The following is a 21,685-nucleotide window of genomic DNA, read 5'->3' as shown; positions in this document are numbered from 1 at the left end:
AGTTCACCTGCTTGAACCCAGTCTTCTCTTAGTCAAAAAAAAACACTAAAACTGGACATTTGAGGAGTGGAAGTCAGTCTCAAGGACTGAAAGTCAAAAGTATGACACATTTGAGTCCAACTGCACAGTATGTATTCATAAGTTTTGACTGTGGTTTTCACTGTTCAATAATGAGAAGGCAGTAATGGTGTGAAGTGGCTTTGCTGATCACAGAGTTGGTGATCTTTACCAAGTCCATGGCAATGTCAACCAGCAAAGCTATGGTGCCATACTTCAGAGGGAGGCCATTCCTTTAAGGTTACATCTAGTCAGACATTCCTTTGTTCTTCAAGAAGATAATGGACCAAAACACAACTAAACCGTGCACAAGAACCACTGGGAGAAGAAGTAAATTGAATGACAAATCAAATGGCATGAATATAAAATATTGTTAGTTGTGAAAAAAATGCTTTCCAACAAATGTTCTCAAACATTAGACTGGTATAGGAGTTTTGCTGAAGAGGGTCCAAGAGGTGGACTGCAACTGGAACAGCTATTCTGAGTGAGAAGGGTACAATCTGTTTCTGTCACAGACAGCCCTGCCAAACTAAGCAGTCCACCATGCAAATGCCAAACCTGATTAACACAGGAACAGCCCTCAGTAAAGCTGTCCTCCAGCTTGATGGGAGGGGACATAAAAATGCAGATTCTCCCTGGCCTTACAAGACGCAGCCACACTCACATAAAGATTAACTGGCAACTCATCACAGATGAATGGCTTCGTTTTCGTTAAGCAACATCCCTGGCTACGGAGAACATGAAGCAGTCGAAATTTGGCACCAGCCTCCAAAGGCGCACAGCCCTTGTGTTCCATACTCTTTAAGGACACATTGAGGAAATGTTTCACACGTGTCCCAAGTCATACAGAAAAGCCTAGGCCCTGTAGAAAATTGGATCAGTCTATTTTTGTTCAAGTCTGCATGGCAGTACAAGATGGTGTATGGTTTAACTATCCATCCATTTCTGGGTGTTTTGAAAGCTACCTTCACAAATGGGCACACGAAAAAAGTGTCCTGCTTCTGGCTGTGAATCGGCCCTTGGGAATCCAAACAGCAGCAAAGTTACTTCAGAGGCCATGGCAGCAAGGGAAGCACTCTGTTAGGAGAGCTATCACCAGTTCCAACAGAATGAAATTGACAGAAAAGCTGAAGAAGCTAAAGGCTGCCAAGACAAGGCAATATCATTACATGCTGGCTTCTAGTGGGTCCTTCTCTGGGTGTGATGATAGGATAGCTGAAGCTCCTGAAATACAGGCAGAAGAAGGAAGACCTCAGCCAGTGCAGAAATTAACAATGAACCCAAACAAAACCCAAATACACACACACACAGACACACACACACTTTGGTAACACTGACCTGCAGGATGGGATACTTTGAACTGATAATATAAAAATGTCCCTTTTTGCAGCACTTATACATTTCTTCCAGTATACACCAGCATTACACAGTGGATGTACATCGCTTTGGAGAAAATCGTCTGCTAAATGACATCGACTGTATATTAACTGGACTCAAGAATCATGTGACTGCATTCAAATCTCCCCTTCTGTTGATGGAAAATACATTTTGCATTCTCAGAGATGATCACTTTGAAGAAAAGTGTCTGGTAAATGAATAAATGTGAATGTTACTTCCATGTGCACCATTACATCCTCAATTCTTATGGACAGCATTTGTTTTCCCAAACTACTTAAAAAGGATCACTCATTACAAAGTGTAACTGGTTACAACAAAAAACTGATCTTGTGGAAAAACTTTTCAAGCATCCATTTACATTACATTTACATTTATTCATTTAGCAGATGGTTTCCTCCAAAGCGACGTACATCCATTGTGTAATGCTGCTGTATACTGGAAGATATCAGAATGTGAATACAGCTCATGAGATTAGGATCTGCTGCTAAGTAGCCAAAAATTTTCTGATTATGGTTGAGAAATTCTGAAGACAAAGATCTTCCAGTTTTTCTTTAGGCCAATACAGTGACAGACAGTAATCAGAGCAACTGGAACCATGCTGCCTTTCTCAGTACCCAACAACGTCAAGAGGGGATGAGTGATTAGTGTGTTACTGACAAATGCAGATACAGAGTCACCAAAGACTATTGAACCTGTATACACCTTGAGAGATAAAATCTCATTTTTGCTTGTCTTTCATGGCACTAAAGTCAGTATGTCTCAGGGAGATCCACAATGGAAAAACTGTTGGCCTGTTGCCTAGGTTACACTACTAACAGGATGCAAGAAATGAATAGGGAACTGATTGCTCCATTCATGTTTCTGACTGTTGGACTGACAGTGAAATGCCCTGGAACACCTGGCTTCCACCTGTCTTTCCAAGGTCTCAGTGATCCTATTATCCAGGTTAATTGGATTTTTAACAGCTTTACAGTACTGGACTGCAGGTCCAAAGTACAGTTTTTTGGTCCATCTAACTTCTAAAAAAAAATAATTAATTACTTTAAAAATAAACTTCAATTCAATTTTATATCTTGCTCTTCTCACACAGTGACACAGAATGTTTGAAAAAAGGCATAAAGCAAAAAAAAAAAAAAACAAATACATCAGGCAAAGAAACAAAGAGGACAGTTGACTACAGACTAGCGTAATACATTATCAATGCATTTATTAAAGTCATAAGTATGCCTACTGGCCACAGAGGAGAGGAACAAAGTATTCCCAACTGATAGTCAAGGGAGGAAAAAAAACCTCCAGGGGTCCAAGTGCCAGCGGCTTCCCACGCCTCCTGGGCATTCCAGATTAAACAAAACTTCCAAGTCAGTTTACAACTAATAATAGCACTGTTGCTGTATATCTTGATTTCCCAGTTCACCAAGAATACGAATGAAAGTGTACAGCTACGGATGGACCGGTGTCTATTTTAAGAAATCTTCTTTACAATGGACTTTCACACGACTATAAAAATATAAACAATACTGTGCAATTAGACTAATTAATCCAGGGAACTTGATGGGATAAAACCCACACATCACTTTAGGAGGCTCTTTAATCTTGTTACACTAAGCTATTGAAACTCAGTTCTCCGGCATCATAAGTATACAGGTTTCTGCTCCAAACGTTTTCCTTTACAAGACCAATTAGCCTAATCTCCTCAAGGAATGAAAAAAATAAAAATATAGATCTGATGACAAGATGTAAGGAAGATGACAGCTTTTCTGCCCTGTATTCAGTGAAACACTGTATATTAGTATTGTGGAGTGAAAATGGTAAAACTGGGATAATGAAGAGAAATGAAGGCTGGCATTGGAGCTTAACTTTCCAGGTATTGGGCTAAATAGCCCTTGTTCTAGATTGTATCTCAAAATGATGAGTGTACTCACCTTATGTCAGGGGCAGTCTGAAAGAAGGCCGCAGGAACACATACAGCAGAGGGGACATATGCCAAAGAGACCTACAGACAGAGGTGAGGAGTGAGAGCATACGAGTTGCTTTCCAAAGGCAAACCAAATATAGCCCTCGTTCCCCTGCTGCTCGTGATGAGCCACTGACAGCCAAAACACTGTACTGTCCTTTGGTTTCTGCTCAGCACAGCGTCTGTGTTGCAGCTTTCAACCACAAGCTGATATAAACTTCTTCCTCAGTGCTACACCACCCCTTCTCACCTCCTCCAGACTCCAGACACTTCCTCCCACATATATATTATCTAGTTTTCTGGGAATTCGGCAACTAAACATTTTTTTCTTCTATCAAATCACATATAAAATGTAGCTTTATGAAACTGTCTTCAGTAGGACGAGTTCCACTAATAATGGAACAGGTTGACAAAATATGTCTTTCTTTTCAATGCAACCTGACTATTTAATATTGCAATAACTTATGATGTCAAAGAAACAACAACTGAAGGAAGCTCACAAATTGTTTATAGAAGGCACACATGCAAAAATTAGACAACAGTTGCAGAATAAATGAAAATGAATTAAATGTTTGCTTGCTTCATGTGTTCTTTCCTCTGGCTCATAGAGATTGAAGACTCCACAATGTTGAAACACCCACCCAACATGGAGGGAAAAAAACACTCAAGACACTTTTTATTCCTTAGCATTATTCCATAAGTTATGCAAATAGGCTGAGCTTTAGAAAACAAGTCTATTGGTGTTTTAATGTGGCAGTTTTAAGCATGTGAGAAATGCTCTAATCTATTTATAATGTGGCATAAACAAACACAAAAGTGAGATAGCTGGTTAATTAGGTTGCAGCATAAACAAACCCTTGCTGGGTTTTCTTCATTTACTTCTAAAAGTAGCTTGGTGGTGAAGAAGGACTGCATAATTACCTCTAATGGGGTTCTTATTAAAAGTTGTGGCAGCATTGTCATGACATTTAAGGCAAATCCAAAATTGTTACCTGAAGTTTTTACCATAGCTGTAAGCAATTATTGACAAGTTTTTACTTGGCCAAAAGGTATCACTTCTTGGTCGTCCGGCCCAGGAGTTGCTTTCGTTTCTGTCATAGCTGTGTATTTAGCATGGGAGCTCTTGGGGCTCAGACTGGAACTACAAAATACTTCTTTGTTACTACTGTACAGTCAGGTCTCTCCATACTGACGGTTCATAAAACAAATATACAAACACCAAGTCTTGTTATACTTGAGAACTTCGAGACATAAGATTTAGGCATATCTTAATGCAGTGCTTATAAATGTTACTCCAGTACAGAAAAGCAAACAACCTCACTTTGCTTCTTTAAAGCGAGAGTTATTATTCATATTACAGTGGTGGTGTGGTGGCACAGCAAATAGCGCTGCTGTCTCACATCACCTGGGTGATGTGATAGGAGATGGGTTTGATCCCTCCTCATTCTGTGTGGAGTCCCTGTGTCTGCTTGGGTTTCCTCCCACAGTCCAAAGACATGCTGTTCAGGTTCCCCCATAGTATGTGAGTGACACAGAGAGAGTGTGTTCCACTGATGTATGAATGAGTGACCCAGTGTAAGTAGTGTATCTAGCAGTGTAAGTCACTTTGGTGCATAAGGTGTGTGGGCTGATAACACTATGTGCATTTCATTGGAAGTTGTTTTGGAGAAAAGCATCTACTAAGTAAATGTAAATTTTATGTAGCTGACAGTTTTATTGAAAGCATCTTGTAATTTTTATGCGTGTGTACAGCTGTCTATTTTACCAGAGTAGGTCAGAGTAAGTACTTTGTTCAAGGGTGCAATAGCAATAACACGGAGTGGGAACTGAACCAGCAACATCCAAGTTACATATTTACCTTCTAGCCTAAACACTGTGTGGTAATGGAAGAATGTTCAACTTTCATACATGTATCTCTATGAAATTATATAGTGTCCTATATGGTGGAAATATGAAACAAATAAGTCCAATAATTTCTAAAATTTGCTCTTTTGGGGTGAGACCCAATTTGCAACTGAAATCTGAACCAAGATTCACTTTACTTCCAAGTTCAGGTAAATCTGGACACTCATCCTGACAATGGCCATGCTGTGATTTGACTTACATTTTTAAACTGGAAATTAGAATGGAGATGAATAAAAACAAAGGCACAATGGGAAGTTCTGAAAAGAAAGAAAATTCAACCTGCAGGGAAGGAGTCTCAGCCATAGACAACAAATGATCACTAAGGAGTTGTCCTGGTAAACCCCACTGCTCAGTGGTATGTTGGGTATTACAAAGGTGTTGTAAAGTCGGTTCCCCACAGTGACCCGGCTGGGTGGGGAAAAGAGCTTCCATCAGGGGAGCTTCCTCCACACATCTCGGCCACTGTGGGAGATTACATTAAATTCAATTCCTCCAAGTGAGATTAAGCAAAGCCTTGATTAGCTGACAGGATGTCTGACTGCCATTGTGTCTGTGGTAAAAAGTCTTGCAGACGCCACCCCCTACAGAAAAACCCCTACCGCCAACACAAACATGCCCGCAGAGGTGCATGATACAGGTGCCAGCATTGGGTAGCAATTATCCTTTAATCAGGAAAACAAAGACAAAAACAGGAGTCATATTGTTTTCTAAAATTTATTCCAGAACCAAACTGTAATAAGTTAAGGCTATAAAACCAGTGCAGAGAATTCCTACCTAATAGAAGAACCAGACTCTTCCAGGAAATTTACATTGAATAAAACATCAAGTATTTATGTGGAAAACAAAAAATAAAACTGGTATGTCACAGTTACCGGTCATAGGTGGTGACGATGAGCTTGAAAACACATTAAAAATAAAAATGGCATTGCTCAATTCCCTCTTCTAAGTCCACTCTTATTAAACATGGTCTTTGAACAAAACGGAGCACTGCTAGTTATTGACAAACTGTCAACACAAATATTTTGACAGTGTGAATAGGACTCAGTGCCTTAGCAGAGGGATTTCCTGTATAAACTACAATGGCTACATTATTATTAACAACAGCAGCAACAAGAACAGTAATTTTCTTGTTTATTTTTAATGTACTTCTATAGTCTTGCTTGGTTTACCTTAACCACTGGGTTAGAAACTCCTGTAAAATTGTGTGAATGTGGGTATTTTTTCAACCCACACCTTGAATTACTTCACTGGTTTCATCATTTTAATGAAAAAGTTGAAATTGGTTTGTATGGTACCTTTAGTGCAAATTTCTCAGTAAACTCATGGCATAAGCAAATGTTTTCTCAAGGCTTGTTAAAAAAAGATGAGAGGATAAACTGCTGATTAGACAAATTAAAATAAGGAAATTAACTGGAATGAAAACCAGTATATTCACAGACCACCAAGGATTTAGTCAGCCCTGTAATAACCATAGTCAAACCCATCACTTTCCTATATTCAGGTTTACATTCCATAAACTTACTTTTGGGGTGGAGAGGGAAAAAAAAAAATCTTTCAGGTACCAGTGCAACCTGACGTGTCCCAGTGTTGTCCGCAACATTCTTAAGCTTCAGAAGAGCCAGTTTAAGTCGAGTAAAACCAAAATATGAATCCGAAAATCTCCACTAAATGTTCAGTCTCACATTGAAACAATTAAGACTCCTTTATTTAAGCTTTCCTTTAAACTAGTTATTATGTGGACCAGAGCACATAAATTTGGTTTTCTTCAAATTTAAGCCACCACGAATTCTACTGACCTCCTGTGATTATGACTGAAATATAATCCACATGACTGCATTACATAAATAGTGAATGTTCATTAATCCAACATGTTACTTTCATAGAAGCACTGTTTCTCAACAGTGACTAATACAATGAAATGAAAAATTTAATTGCACTCAGGTCTGTTCTCTTTTGACAGGTGGGATTCCAAACTAACCAACCAATTTCAATAACTGCACTCTGGATGGGACACCAGTCCATTGCAGGACCACAACTAGTTACCATGGAACACAGCGGGACAAAGGTACTGGAGCAATTGCAGGGTAAGCACCTTGCTCAAGGGCACTACAGCTGGAGACAGGGATTGAACTGACAACCATCAGAGCCAAAGGCAGCTGCGCCATCCATGACACCACCAGCCACCCTCTGATTCCATACTAATACAGGGCTATTGGAAAGTAGTTGATTCATCTACAAATGACACCATTCCAATTCTTCTGCACCTTTACAGCTAAATGTAACCATACCTGATGCTGATGCTGGCTGGGATCACAGTCCATTTCACAAGTTTGGGGGAAGGAGAAATTTTACACATGGCATATGAAAATTCCTTTTTCCTCACTATCAAAATGCACAGCTTAGTGTGAAGACATGCAGGTGATGGAAGGTGACTTCTCCGTCTCCCTTCTCCCCCACTTCACATAGGCCAGAAGTGTTCTGTGTTGCCATGACCTTTCTGTGAATCTCAGGGATTCATACTCTTTAGATGCAACAAAGGTTTAGGACCGATGGTCAAGTGAGTTCTCTTGAAATAAGGTAAAAATGAGGGTCAAGCGAAAAATCAAAACGAAAAATTTTTCAAAAAGTGATATTTTAGAAATGTGGAGTACATCACCTTGACTGTGTGTTTCACGGACAAAAACGACCAGTTTAGGCTAATAAGTAGAATGTTTTTGAAATGCTTTAATGGAAAAAAGCATTCAGTTGATTGGGAGCAAAGTTTAACAATGTACTCAAGGCTATGTTCACAATTTGAATCAAAATCCACTGTGAGAAAATGAGTAATTCTTAAAATCCTATTTTAATCATTCTGCATTGCAAAATACTTGCTACATTTAAAAATGCATGAAAAGACATTACAGGACACTACATCACAACTTTAGCTGCATTTTTGTCTTAATTAGGTCTTTCCCCTAATACACACAAATTTTGTGAGCAGTCATATCAGTAAGTTTCACTATGGCTCCCTAACTGGGTGACCTGCAGTCTGACCACCTAACTGTGAAGTTCTGAAATATTGGACTATAAACCTGAAGTCACTGGCTGATTTGTGGATCCAATTATTTTCCTTCTGTAATGGCCATGTTCAGAGCAATGATGTAAAGTCAGCAGCTGTCGGAGCCTATTGTAGGTTAAACCATGCAAGTGCCAAGCCCATGACAGCAAAGAATCGATACGCTCTGCATCGAAACACAACGATGAAGTCCACTCAATGCTCAGAAGCTGTAGGATTGCCAAGTCGAATAAAACTCACTACAAAGGGAGTAGCAACAATGGTATGACAATAGGTACAGTGTTGTACTAGTGCTCTTCTCACAGAAGTTGACTGAAAAGTAAAGGAAGAACATGGAATCATTTTGTCTGAATGTGTTGAGAACATGAGGGTCAGGGAGTCACGTTTGGTTATGTTTTGGACCTGGAAGGGAGGGTAAGGAAAGTGTGAAGATTTAAAGGACAAAAATTTTATGCCGGACTTCGTGAGCCCTGTTTCCACCTGTGGATTGAGTTGACCATTGTGGCATGATGCAATCAGCAAATGACAGGGGCTACAAGTGAGTCTGATCCCCCCTGTCAGCATGTAGATAAGGGTAGGAGAGGCACAGGGAAACGGTGTGACAGCCTGCTGACAGGCATGCTATTTCCAGAGTCCACAATGCCCATCCCTGTAGGTGGCAAGGGGTAGTTACCTGTCCAGTGCTATGAAATAGGGCCTTTGCTGGGCTCACAGTAGGACAAACCTATAACCCCAGGCTTAGGGCCCACTAAATGTGTCATGAGACCATAGATGAGCCCTTTCTTGATTATCGTAGGACCCCATTTGTATTCTAGTGGGCACCAAGCTGTTCCTCACACTAACGCAAAGTGTCTCTTTTCAACAAAGAGAATTTAAATAGAGAAAAAAGAACAGAGAAATCTATGCAATCTGTGACCATGATTGTCACTTAGTTCAAATGCATGTTTATCCAAAAAAAAAAAAAAAAGAAAAACACAGAAGCATGTTGTGGATTTCTGGAAAAAAAGGTTCAGAGCAAAAGAGCATAATAAATTTTTGGCAGCTTGCTTCCAGCAAACAGAAATGTACAGCAATCTGAATAATTTATCGGTATTGACAAGGGAGTATTTCCTAAATATCAGGTAAACAGAATGACTTGTGAACTTAACTGCTAAACTAACAGTGCTCCTGTTTTCAGGTGACACTATTGAACGTAAGTCATCAAGCGAAAACACACTGACATAAAATTAGTTTTTGATAAAAGAACAGTAAACTGTTAATTTTAACACAAGACCAGTACACTCCTTAGGTTTGCAGGTTGTGGAACCTCTAACCAACATTATTATGAAACAATATGTGTAGAGGCAAAGTAATAACCTTCATGCAAAATTACATGGGCTGTCTTTTAAACTGATACTTCGGAATCTTTTCAACTGATAATAAGGAATTTTGATACCAAATGATATTGAATGATAATTTTCCTAGAACTGAGGCAAATGGGGTGCTATGGTGTAGTGCACTGCAACAAAATGGTCATCATTTATTCAACCTACAATTCAACCCACAAACATTTGTTGACAATTATATGCTCCACACAGGGCTGTTAAGAATTTTACAAAGTAGAAAAGAGAATAGTATATACAGCACATCTGTAGAGCTACAAAAGTAATTTGCAGCCACGAAAACCGAATTTCAACTAGAAGCATGTGCAAACTGGAACAATGGAACCAAACAAATGAACAAACTAGAACATTGGAACTTTAACGATGCGACAACTATGCTTTGTGTATGTGTTGTGGGATGGTTACAATGAGCACAACAGCAAATTATTTTTTTTTTTAATAGTCACTGCTGAGTTATTAACCACTATTAAACTGACATCTTCGCCCAAGGCAACCAGCAAGCTTATGTTTTTATACTTAGCTACTTAGAATTGTTTACCCTTTTACACAGTTGGGTAATTTCTACTGGAGCAAGCTAAGTACCTTGCTCAAGGGTGTTACAGCAGGAGCAGGGTTTCAAACGTGGGTCCGTCAAGTGGAAAGGAATGGAAAGCACTAAGCCCTCCACAACCTGGCAGTGTGTGGCTGTGGAGAAAGCTATGGGAAGTTGAAGCCCCAATAGCTACAGTTGTGGAAAATTTGGCTACAGCTACATGACCCTTAAATTCCATTTTTATTTGGATTGCTTCATCAATAAGAAAACTTCCCATAACACCTCAGTTAGAGTGTAATAATATGGATTAGTTTTTTCTTGTCGAACATTTTGTTCTGAATATAAGGACTGATAAAATGAAAGCATTTTATAATCTATTCAGGTTGACATGGGATTAATTAGCTCTATTACTGTGTCAGAGTAGCTAGTTATACATGTCTATTTACCTTTTATCACATGGAACATTGCAAAAGTAGGTCTTCCATTTTAATTTCTTTAAAATGGCAAAAATAGCTTGATTCCACAGTCAAAACTTATTTCAGCAGGCATTCTGATTTAATAAAGATTTGATATCTGTATCATGAGTAAAACTGAGAGGTACTAGCCAGAAGTAATGCACCATTAACAGTTAAAAACAGACATTGTAGCATTAAATGTCATTGCAAAAGCTGGATCTTCTTTTGAAAGTTTCATGCTAGTCTCAGTGGCTTCCTTGTAACTGCTGAGCTGCAACATCTGAAGAGAAGTGGGAAAACACACACAGGCCTATTTTTGTCAGAAAAAAGCCCCGCTCTAAACCACCTCGCCGATCTGCTGGCTTTTAAAACCACTGGAGCCTGAGGTTGATGCCATCCAGTGAGGCACAGCAAACACTAAACACGCAGGTACAAGGCTCGCTTTTGATGTCTGCTCCCTCCTAAACACACGCCACAATGTTTATTCCTACTAGGGAACAGCAGCTGCATTTACGTTTGTTTTTCATCTTTATACATTTCGGTAGGGATTCAAAAATGACAGCAGTACACTAGCTGTTTGTTCAAGAGCACAAAAAACCAAAACTGGCGCATAAATACACAACTTCACCTTGAAGAGGTAATGGAAATTTACCAGAAGCCCTTTATAGAATGTCTGACTGTTGGAGTTTCTTGATTCGAGGACCTAAACATGTGCGTGCTTTGGTCAGTCAGAAAAGAGTAACTCACAAGATTCTTCAGAGCCCTTCAACTCTCCATAATGATGCAAAATTACTGCCCAGGCTTGATGGACTGCCTGACATCAGCTCTTACTTCACATACTTTAAAGTGCTCTAAGCAAAAATCAGGGAGGACGGCAGCCTTCTGAAAACAAAAAATTGCAAAGCCACAATATATCATATGCCTTATAACATAAAATGAGATTAAAAAAAGATAACTGCTGTCCCCCCCGAACGTGGAAGAGAACAAACTATTTTCAGTGCACTCGAGGGCACATTCTGAGGAAAGCTGATTGTTACAGTTGCTTGACTCAAACATGCTTTGCCTGACTAAAAAAAAAAAAGAAAGAAAGAAAAAGGGAAACTGAAATTTTGGTCTCATTGTGAATGAGACTGCCTGATGGCAAGGTGTTCAACAGTCTGTGCTTTCACTTTCACTCCCCAGTGAGCAGAGAAGCCAGATTCCATCACGGTGATTCCAGTCAGGTGCTCGAACCTCATCAGACTCCTGGTACTTCATATCAAACTCATTGATTAGTTCCTATTTATGATTCTAGCCTCAGCGGCAGAACGACACACTACCAATCGCTAATTCTGAAAACATCAAGATGCGTGGGGGTAGTGCTGCTGATGGTGTGAAAAAATAAAGATCACACTTGTACAAAGAAGCACTTATATTATGCTGCATTTACAATACAAAGTTTGAGTACTTGTACAAATCCTCCAACTAATTAGGAACAGAACAATTCTGTTAAGTTATAATGTTTCAAATGCTTCAAGGTACACTGTATCAGTTCAGAAAAAAATATGTAAAATTCAGTATAAAATAGATATAAAATATCGTTAGATCAATATAACATACATTAGAAGGCCAACTAGCAAAAGATATTCAACATGCAAATCACTATGCAGTAAATTAGGAAATAATTGCAAAAAGGCGGGGAACTTGATCAGCCTGAGGGGTCTTACATGGTTGGCACTTCTGTTTTATCTGGAATGGCAAAGGGAATATTCTTATGGACTCCTGCTGACAATCTCTCTGTAGGGAATTAGAAAGACATTTTTATATTATCTGAGAAATTAGTTATGGTGTTCTGTTTCTTACTTACTATGATTTTTTGGAGGCAGGGTAGAGCAATAGATGGAGGTGCATCTGGAGGCCAGCATACTGAGCCCCCAAGCTCATCCATCACCATCCAACTAATTACCACTCTAATGGTTTTTCTTGGTAGTGTTTGAAAAAACAAAGGGATGTTCACTTTATATCCTGCGGGTCATCTGTGGACACAAGGTTTACGGTATTACATCATCAAGTTGCCGTCAGTTCACGTAACGTCACAAAGCGCAGTAGTGCTAAAGATGGAAGGTGTTATTTTGTGTTACAACAGTGATTGCAAAAGAGAACAAGCTGTGGTTAAATAGCACAGTACATGGAATCGCTCACCATGCACTCTCCTTTATGTGCTCATGTTGAACTTAGAGCAGGTTCAGAGGTCGTACAACACTCAAACATGAAAACCTGGAAACTCAAACCACTCAGACAGCAGCTATAATGGGACAACTTAACCACAATGTTTTATCACACCCAGTGGAGCAATTGTTAACAAACCCAGCAAAAATGTCTGCTTCTTTGGGCACCCACTTGAGCAGCACTCAAATGATAACCTTATAACTCTAATTGTTCCCATTGTTACACTTGGAAATACACTTATAGTTCTGCTGGCATTGCTGACTTAAGCTTTGTTTTCACCTCTAGTTTTAGGTGCATTTATTGCGGCGGTCCTTAGTCACGCTCAGCTCAACAAACATTACCTAGGAATGCTTGGGTTCTGCGAGGCTTGACTTTTGGCTTTGGTATAGATTCATGTGAGGAGAGTCAATGCTGAGGATCTACACTCACAGAGCAGGAGTTTCATCCACTGCAATTCTTTTTCGATGGAATAACGTGCTGTGTAATTAAGAAACAATATACTACTTTTCTAAAATACAGAGTAGGACAGGATGCCGCACTTGAAAAAGGTGAAATGTAGCCAGAACTACAGTCAAAGGAGCTGCTGCAGGGTAGTGCCCTGAGCTGTGAGGTTGGATGTGGGTTTGAATCCTACTTATTCCATATTCACTTGTCAGACGTGTGCTTCAGGTAAACTGATGAGTAAATTGCCCATGTGTGTTTATGCCTGAGTTATATGGTGTATGATGGCCTTGTGATAGGCTGGTGTTAGGAGAAGCGTACACCCCATCTAACATACTATGCTTTTGGGATAGGAACTAATTTATATACTGCTATATACTGTATATTTTTTCATAATTATACAGATATGTGTCAAATAATAAATAAGGACATTGTTTTTGCAAATACAAACACCAATGTGTAAGATGAAACAACTGTTTGATGCAAAAATTGAAGTTAAAATGTGCAGAATCTCAGGAGAATATCAAGGACCTATCTTTAGAGCACTGATATCAGGTCAAGGTCTCGAGGAGACTTACATCAAAGAACATGAGCATGAATCTTAAATAAAATTTCCATTTGGAGCATAGCGCTGATGAAAAGAATTTCAGCTATGGCTATATTGCACTGCTGAAATGTTATTTTCAAAAGTATGACACAGAAAGAAAATAACTGTTCAAACACTTTCACAGCTGGACATAAAGCAATAGGGCTCCTCATTAACTATGACATCTTACCAGTTATTGCAATTCCAATTAGTCATGCTGTTTCTCAGCTTCGGATACCATTACTTTTCATTCAATTACAGTACGCACAAATCAATGCGGCCATTGTAAAAATAATTTATAGCAGAAAAAGTCAAAAAATGTTCATTTTCTCAGTGACTGTAAATGCACCGTTAAGCCTTTAAAATTATTAGGTGAATTCTAATGACATTAGTCAGAGGACAGGGGAACCTGCCCCACACACACACAAAGACACACACACACACACACATCCTAACCCTAAGGTTGTGCAAAGGAGACTAAATGATGTGAAAGAAGTGAGTTTGACAAAGTAGCTACTAGTTATTGAGCATGATCACAGGCACAAAGAGTGCAGATGACCTCGATATTCATGAAAACTGCAATGTAATATGATGAAATGACAAGGTGGTTCCTAATTTATACATCACCACGTTGGGGGTAAATTAAATGTGATATTTTGTTTCCAGATTAGAATATTTCATATTCATAAAGTGCAATTAAATTTGTTCAGACAGTCACTTGAAAGCTTTGAAAGGCAATTCTGGATATCTTTGATCATGGTGTTAGAATGCTTTGTGGATAAATGAATCTTTTACAGTGTTTTCATAGTGTATTTTAATTAGGCTTTTGTCAGAATACTGTACACCATTTGTATTGGATATTTCAAAAATTCCAAGAATTAATGATTTTTTATATAGGCACTAAGGACTGTGGACTAGGTCACAGTCCCTTCAGTTTCACTGAGAACTTTCCTAAAAAAAAAAAAAAAAAAAACAAATAATAATTTAATTCCCTAAAAGTCCCGCTTTTTTTTTTCTGCAACTGTATACATTTTTCGAATTGCCACAGTAGTTTGTAAAAAACTTTTCTAATTTTACTTATGCTGTGTATCAAAACTAAAAATGGTTTATGACAGAAGCATAGAGCTAAATCCTAATTTCGGAAAAAGGAAAAAAGTAAAAAGTATTAATCATCACACTGTGATGTAGTTGACATCTAGCATTAAATCCTTATATGCTTCCATATGCTACTATTTGCAGACAGTAACATTACTGTCAACTAATTTACGGACCACCATCTCCATGACGCTAAGCATAAATCTGAAGTTTAACTTGCCATTTTATCTGTCCATTGCCATTCCAATGTCATTGTGAAGCATCGTAAAAAAGAGTAGGTACATCAACCACTGTGAAAAACATACATAATACAGATAAAAACAGTATGAAATGAGCTCACGGTCATTTTGTCAATCAGAATTACTTTCATGCATAGCAATGACCTTTACTCATTACATAATCCTGTCACATTTTATCTGCTATAATTACTTTTAAAAGACAACTGCCTATGCTTTATACTTCGCAAGATTTTTATTGTAAAACCCAGGTAAATTATGCATTTTCGTAAAGTATTTTTAACTAGGCAAAAATGTAAAGGTACATTACAGTCCACCCTAAAGCTACAGCTGATCTTTGGCTCAGAGAATGCCCCCCCCCCCCCGATCTGTCATCCTTAGTTGCTCAATCATATTTTGGCAGAAGGTTAATATTCAGCATGGAAGGAGTCATTCCTGTCAATTGAGTAAAAGCCTGGGTGAAAGTGAACGGACGTCACATTTCCCCACCATTCACATTCTGGCACAGAGGAACCGGATGTGATTTATTCACTCACCCTGAGAAGCATTGCCCCTGTAGACAGATATGTGAATCACTGTTCACTGTCACTGCCTGTCGCTGCAAAGAGTTTGTGACTGGGAGATTTCCGCCAAATTTCTCCCAAGAAAGCAAAATAAAACTTAAGTCAGTATTTCATCTGAAATTGTACTTGAATTCCAGAAAAACAGATAGAGATTGAATACAGCATAATGTTAGCACTGGATACATTTTTGAAACATTTGTTTGAAACAGATATAGTGCTTAAAAATAACATTTTTAGAAATAATTATATGGTAATATACTCTCAGCTGAACCAACACCTAACATGGATTAATGAAAGGAAGAAGAATAAATTAGGTCACTGTTACTGAGAATTAAATTATATTATTGTGGTATTTAATCAGTTTGAGCTTAATATCAATCAAGATATATTTGACAGCAACTATAAATTAAAAGAATTTCAGCAGAAGTCATGGTAAAGTATCAGACTAAGGCAATACAGAGATTTTTCATGAGTTCCAGTAACTAATAGTACATATGTTTTTTTGCACTTTACTGTCAGATGTCAACACAATTACTTTATTGCCATATGCAAGACACACATGTCTCCAATTTACAAATCATATCAGAAAGAGATAAACCTATAGCACCAAAACAAGCAAAACTATATTATCCTACTGGGATGGGTGACTCAACCAAACATAAATGGAGCACTGGTGAGTAATAGGTCCTTCAATGGCAGTTACACTCTAGCTTGGCAACACAGAAGATAAAGTACCAATGTCTGATGATACAATCAGATGGAAGGAAACAGTGAAGCGTGGGCAAGCATCTCCAGACAACAGAGATGGCTAGTCAGGTGAAGCCACCAGTAGCTCTAACTTCATCAAGGTCAGTGATACTTGAGAAAAATACTAAAAACAAAAACATTATTATTATTATTATTATTATTATTATTATTATTATTATTATTATTATTATTATTGTTGTCATTTAGGATATTGTATCAACAACAACAACAATAATAATAATAATAATAATAATGATGATGATGATGATGATGATGATGATGATGATGATGGCTGACACAGAAAAGATGCTGAGCATAACTATACCAAATCTATACAATGCTGCATTTAAAGGTATAAATTATGTAGAGGAAGCATGTTGTATGAGTACAGGTCTCAAGGGAACCTAAAATATGATCAATAACTTTCAGCTGGAGTTGTCGATGGCTTTGTACTGAGAATGTTTTTTTTTCTCCTTGGGAAATAACGCATGGTTAAAAAAAATTAAAAACAGGAATTAGAAAAAAAAAAAAATCACATTGCTCTCACTCACATAAACTTAGTAACTATGCGAGGAATTTGCCTTCACACTTGGGGGAACGTAATCAAACGCACTGAACCAACATCTTTATGCCAAACCGCGTATTTAAAGAGAGGTAAAACTGAGACTGAGGAGATGTAAATACGAAAATCCATTACAGATATAGGAGTCATCAAAACACAGCGCTCGGATCAATAAATGCTCCCAAATTGTTTCCGCTTGGCGCAGATGATTTGCTTTAATACTACAGCGCACTGTTAATAATGATGCAGTTCGAGTTTATGGATATGAATGATCAGCATCGCTGTGTGGTACGCAAGTGCTTTCATTGATAGATCATGTACGGGTAGGTTAGGAGCATCCGTCTACGGTCCAGAGAATAAACACACAAATCAGTATTTTACAGTGATAAAGACAGAAGACGAGGAAAGCGGTCATAACCGGAATAAAAAAAGGACTATATATATGAAATATGAAAGGGATCGTACCTGTGTACTGGACGAGAAACATTGTCCGGTGAGCGTGTGCTGAAGAATAATAAAGTCCTCTCCTCCCGTGTCCCCGGTTCGCGAGAGAAATGTGAGGGAGGCGCGCTAAGGTGTTCGCTTGCGCGAGGAAGGCGCGAGGCTCTGCTGCCGTCCGGTCCGCTGGGCTCCCTGCCCTCCTCCCCACTGGAAGACATGCGGCGGAGGAGGATCCTTCCAGCCAATGCCGGCGCTGCTCACTTTAAGTGTATTCAAACACATGCGGGCGCGCGCGCGCGCGCACACACACGGGCTATATCCCGGACAAGGTTCAGCTATGAGCCCTGGTGTTTGTCACTGTCATTTCCCTTCAACAGGGTGCTTAGATCTACATGGTAGTACATACACCCATCCATCCATCCATCCATCCATCCATCCATCCATCCCTCCGCCCAAATGTCCACCCATTGACGTGTGTCCATAGATGGACTCATCCAGCCTTTCATCCGTCTATCCGAGTCATTTCTCCATCCACCCCTTCAGCCAGACTGAATCAGACTGTGTAATCTGTACTTCTTCCTCTGATTCCGTGCAACCCAGGAAGATGAAAGTCTTGCTGAAGCAGAGATACTGGTTGAATCCTCCATGTAAAATTGCAGAATTCTGTTTTGGGGAATCATGTGCTTAGTGGCTGCTTCCTAGTGAGCTGAATCACTTACGGAGGCAGGGCACATGTCGAAAACTTGGAAAGGAGCAAAGAGACTAAAAGAGTGACAAAAGGCTTTAAACTGAAATGAAGGCTAATGGGTGAAATCTTTGGTTTTCCAGATCTTCATATTCCTTCAATAAAATAATGATTTCATGGAGTATTTATTTGCCATTAAGCTCTAAATAGAACTGTGAAAATGCAGTTTTTAAACTTGGCTGTCCACAAATATACACTCAGTATTCATTGCCATCAGTCAATAACCACTTATCCAGTGGACGGTTATGGTGATTTAGAGTCTGTCCTAGAAGCACAATGCATGAGGCAGGATGTATCATGGATGGTATATCAGTCCACAGGACAATTTCTCTCACACACACAGTACAGGTAATTCTGAGTCACTACTTCACTAAAAACACATGTTTTTAGACTGTGAGAGGAAACCAGAGCACCTGGAGAAAATATGAGCAAACTCAATCAGAACAGACTGAAGAACATGTAGACCACACACAGTCTGAGTCAGAATCAAACCCATGTCCAAACCCAAAGTCCACGACCCACCGCGTCATGGAGCCTTCCCTGTCTCTGTCTATTAGCCTTAATAATATATACTACAAATCAAAAGTTTGACTACACCCGGGCAATCTGTGCTATGCTTGTGCAGAACAAACATCTAATTTCCTGATGAAACTTATTGAACTGCCTTGTAGAGGAAAAGAAAAAAGTTGTTCCCAGAAAGCGTACTTAAAACGGTTGACTGATATTGTATGTATGTTATTGACAAGAGGCATTATAACATAACAGCTACACGTGCCAGGATGAAAAACTTCATTAAAATTGTGTTTTATAAAACATTAGTAATTTCAAATGTAAACTTTGCTTCTTTTTTTGTGTTTACCCTTTAAGGATGATTTTGTTGCATTTTGTAAGTAGATAGGTGTGTCTGCAAACTACACACACACTGTCCAAAACAGCATGTTCTGAGCAGGGTCGCGGCAAACCGGAGCCTAACCCGACAACAGAGGGCACAAGGCTGGAGGGAGAGGGGACACACCCAAGACAGGAAGCCAGTGTGTCCCAAAGCATCCCAAGTAGGGCTCAAACCTCAGACCCGCCAAAGAGCAGGACCCAGTCAAACCCACTGCTCCACCGCACCCGTTGCTCAGTGCCCTGTGCTCTAGTAAATAACATTGACTGTGCTTAATGAATATGCAAAGCATGCACATCACATCTGTATCAACAATTTATGGAGAATCTAGTTTGAACCAAAGGCTCATTTCCTCATGTCAGATGAAATTCTAAAAAATGTATTCTTATACATACCGAGCTTTCATGCGCATTGTGTTATTTTACTATAAAATGTAGTTTTAATGCACCTCAAACTACTATGAGCATACAACGTCTTAAAAAAGTGAGTTAATTTTGAGAAGCAATGCATTTATGTGATGTGTTAATTGCATTGTCAGAAACCCCAAGTCCCAAGCGGGGTCAAATCGAACCAGAGCCTAACCTGGCAACACAGGGTGCAAGGCCAAAGGGGACACATCGTGGACAAGACACCAGTCCGCCACAAGGCACCCCAAGCAGGACTACAACCCCAGACCCACCACAAAGCAGGACCCGGCCAAGCTTGCTGTGCCACCGCACCTCGAGTTTATTCATCTTGCTAAAGTGGGGGGGGGGGAAACTTTCTCAGCCTTGCTTCTGAATAATTAAATTTTGTGTATAGGTGCGGAAAATGATCTCCTAACTGTTAACATAAAAGCTATTCAATCAACCAACCTTGAGAAATTAAGTGTTTATTTGAACCCCTTACAACAGTTTAAGCATAGCTGACCTTCAACATCATTACATACTCTATATCCCTGATTCTGTTAAAAAAATTGTTGTTGCTGTAGACAGTTCACATTCAGATAGATAAAATTTATATTAGATTTATTCATTTAGCTGTCACTTTTCTCCAAAGCAACTTACAATGTCAAGGTACTTACAATTACTGACCCATTTATATAGCTGGATAATTTTACTGGAGCAATTTAGGGTAAATACCTTGCTTAAGGGTACTACAGCTGAGGATGATATTCAAACTTATGACCTTTGGGTCCCAAGGCAACAGATCCAACCACTCTGTTATCATCTGCTCCTATGATGAAGCGAGCATTTCAATTTAATTCATATTACTCTTATAAAGTGCTCTTTTCAGAAGTACCTAGCAATGAATGAAACAAGGCAGGTACAGAACCGTGATAACATATTGTTGAGTTGGTCAAGTAAGTCAACTGGCAGCTGAGGAGAGGGGAAAAAAAAAAGAAAAAAAAAAAAAACTCCTATCCATGACAAAAAAGGGAAAAATAAAATTCTTGGGCTCTAAGTGCCAATAGTAGCCCATTGCTACTGTGGTTAGTGTACCTATTGTAGGCACATCTATGGCTAAAAGACCAACACCAGTACTGGCACAGAACTAGAGAGCTACAATCTCTCAAGGCAGAAGTCATGGCCTAGGTCCATGTGGCTGATAATAGTAAGGGTAGTGAGTGGTGGCCTCTTCCTGGCTTCCAGTGACACCTCAAAAGCAATGGTACACCGGTTTGACTAGTGTCCCAGATGGTGTTCCCAAGGGCGGCATGTCACTCCAGTAGAGATAGGAAGAGAACAACAACTGGACACAATAATGGACTTCTACTGGAAAGCTAGAGTTAAAAAAAGAAAAAAAAAAAATGTGTGTGTGTGTGTGGGGAATGGAGTTCAATTTAGAGCTGAAAACAATAACAGCGGAGCATCTCACACAGAAACAGGGTGAGTGTTACACAGTTTAGGTGCCCTGTACATGAACTGTCTGCCACATACTCTCTTCAGTACTCAGAACTCAGTACTTGGAAAATTTGAACCAAATCCAGAACAGAATCTTGTGAGCGAGTTGGATGATCCAGCATGTAGTTTGTATGATGAAGAATCAGTTCATTGTTAAAGGTACCCTCCAAGATCAATATTCCTGAACCAGCTGCAGCTCTCAGACTTCAGTAGAAATTATAGAAAGCGGTTAAATTAGAGCCGGTATAGGAGAACACCCTGCATGGTAAACCTGACATCGATCACCTCACGCTCTGTGGCCCTTGACCTTAAGTGCTTGACTTCTGTTTTATTTGCTTGACATCCATAAGTGCTCCTTGAACTTGTGATCGGTGAAGGAAGTTGAATTTAAATGCAGGCATTCTACTGCTGTAAACCTTGTTGGTCTGAAATATAGTGCAGTGGATCCAGGGAGTCAATCACAACAGCATACTGGTAAATAAGTGACCAATATCCAGATTGTCCACTTCATGTAATTAGTGAAAATATTGATTAGTGCTTATCTGCACCAG

General features: G+C 39.2%; 1 protein-coding gene across 1 annotated transcript in view; it reads right to left on the bottom strand.

Annotated features, from left to right (window-relative positions):
* LOC108931021 (ecto-NOX disulfide-thiol exchanger 2-like) overlaps positions 1-17,763 on the bottom strand; it is a 115,308-nt gene extending 97,545 nt beyond the window's left edge. The window contains exon 1 of the mRNA XM_018746572.2: positions 17,642-17,763. Coding sequence (XP_018602088.2) covers positions 17,642-17,663 — 22 coding nt within the window. The 5' untranslated portion in view covers positions 17,664-17,763. The remainder of the gene's footprint in view (positions 1-17,641) is intronic.
* Positions 17,764-21,685: the final 3,922 nt, after the last annotated feature.

This window comes from Scleropages formosus, chromosome 14, assembly GCF_900964775.1.
Source record: "Scleropages formosus chromosome 14, fSclFor1.1, whole genome shotgun sequence".
Taxonomy (NCBI): Eukaryota; Metazoa; Chordata; class Actinopteri; order Osteoglossiformes; family Osteoglossidae; genus Scleropages; species Scleropages formosus.
The sequence above is the reverse complement of the archived record's forward strand: the minus strand, read 5'-3'. Positions and strand labels throughout refer to the sequence as shown.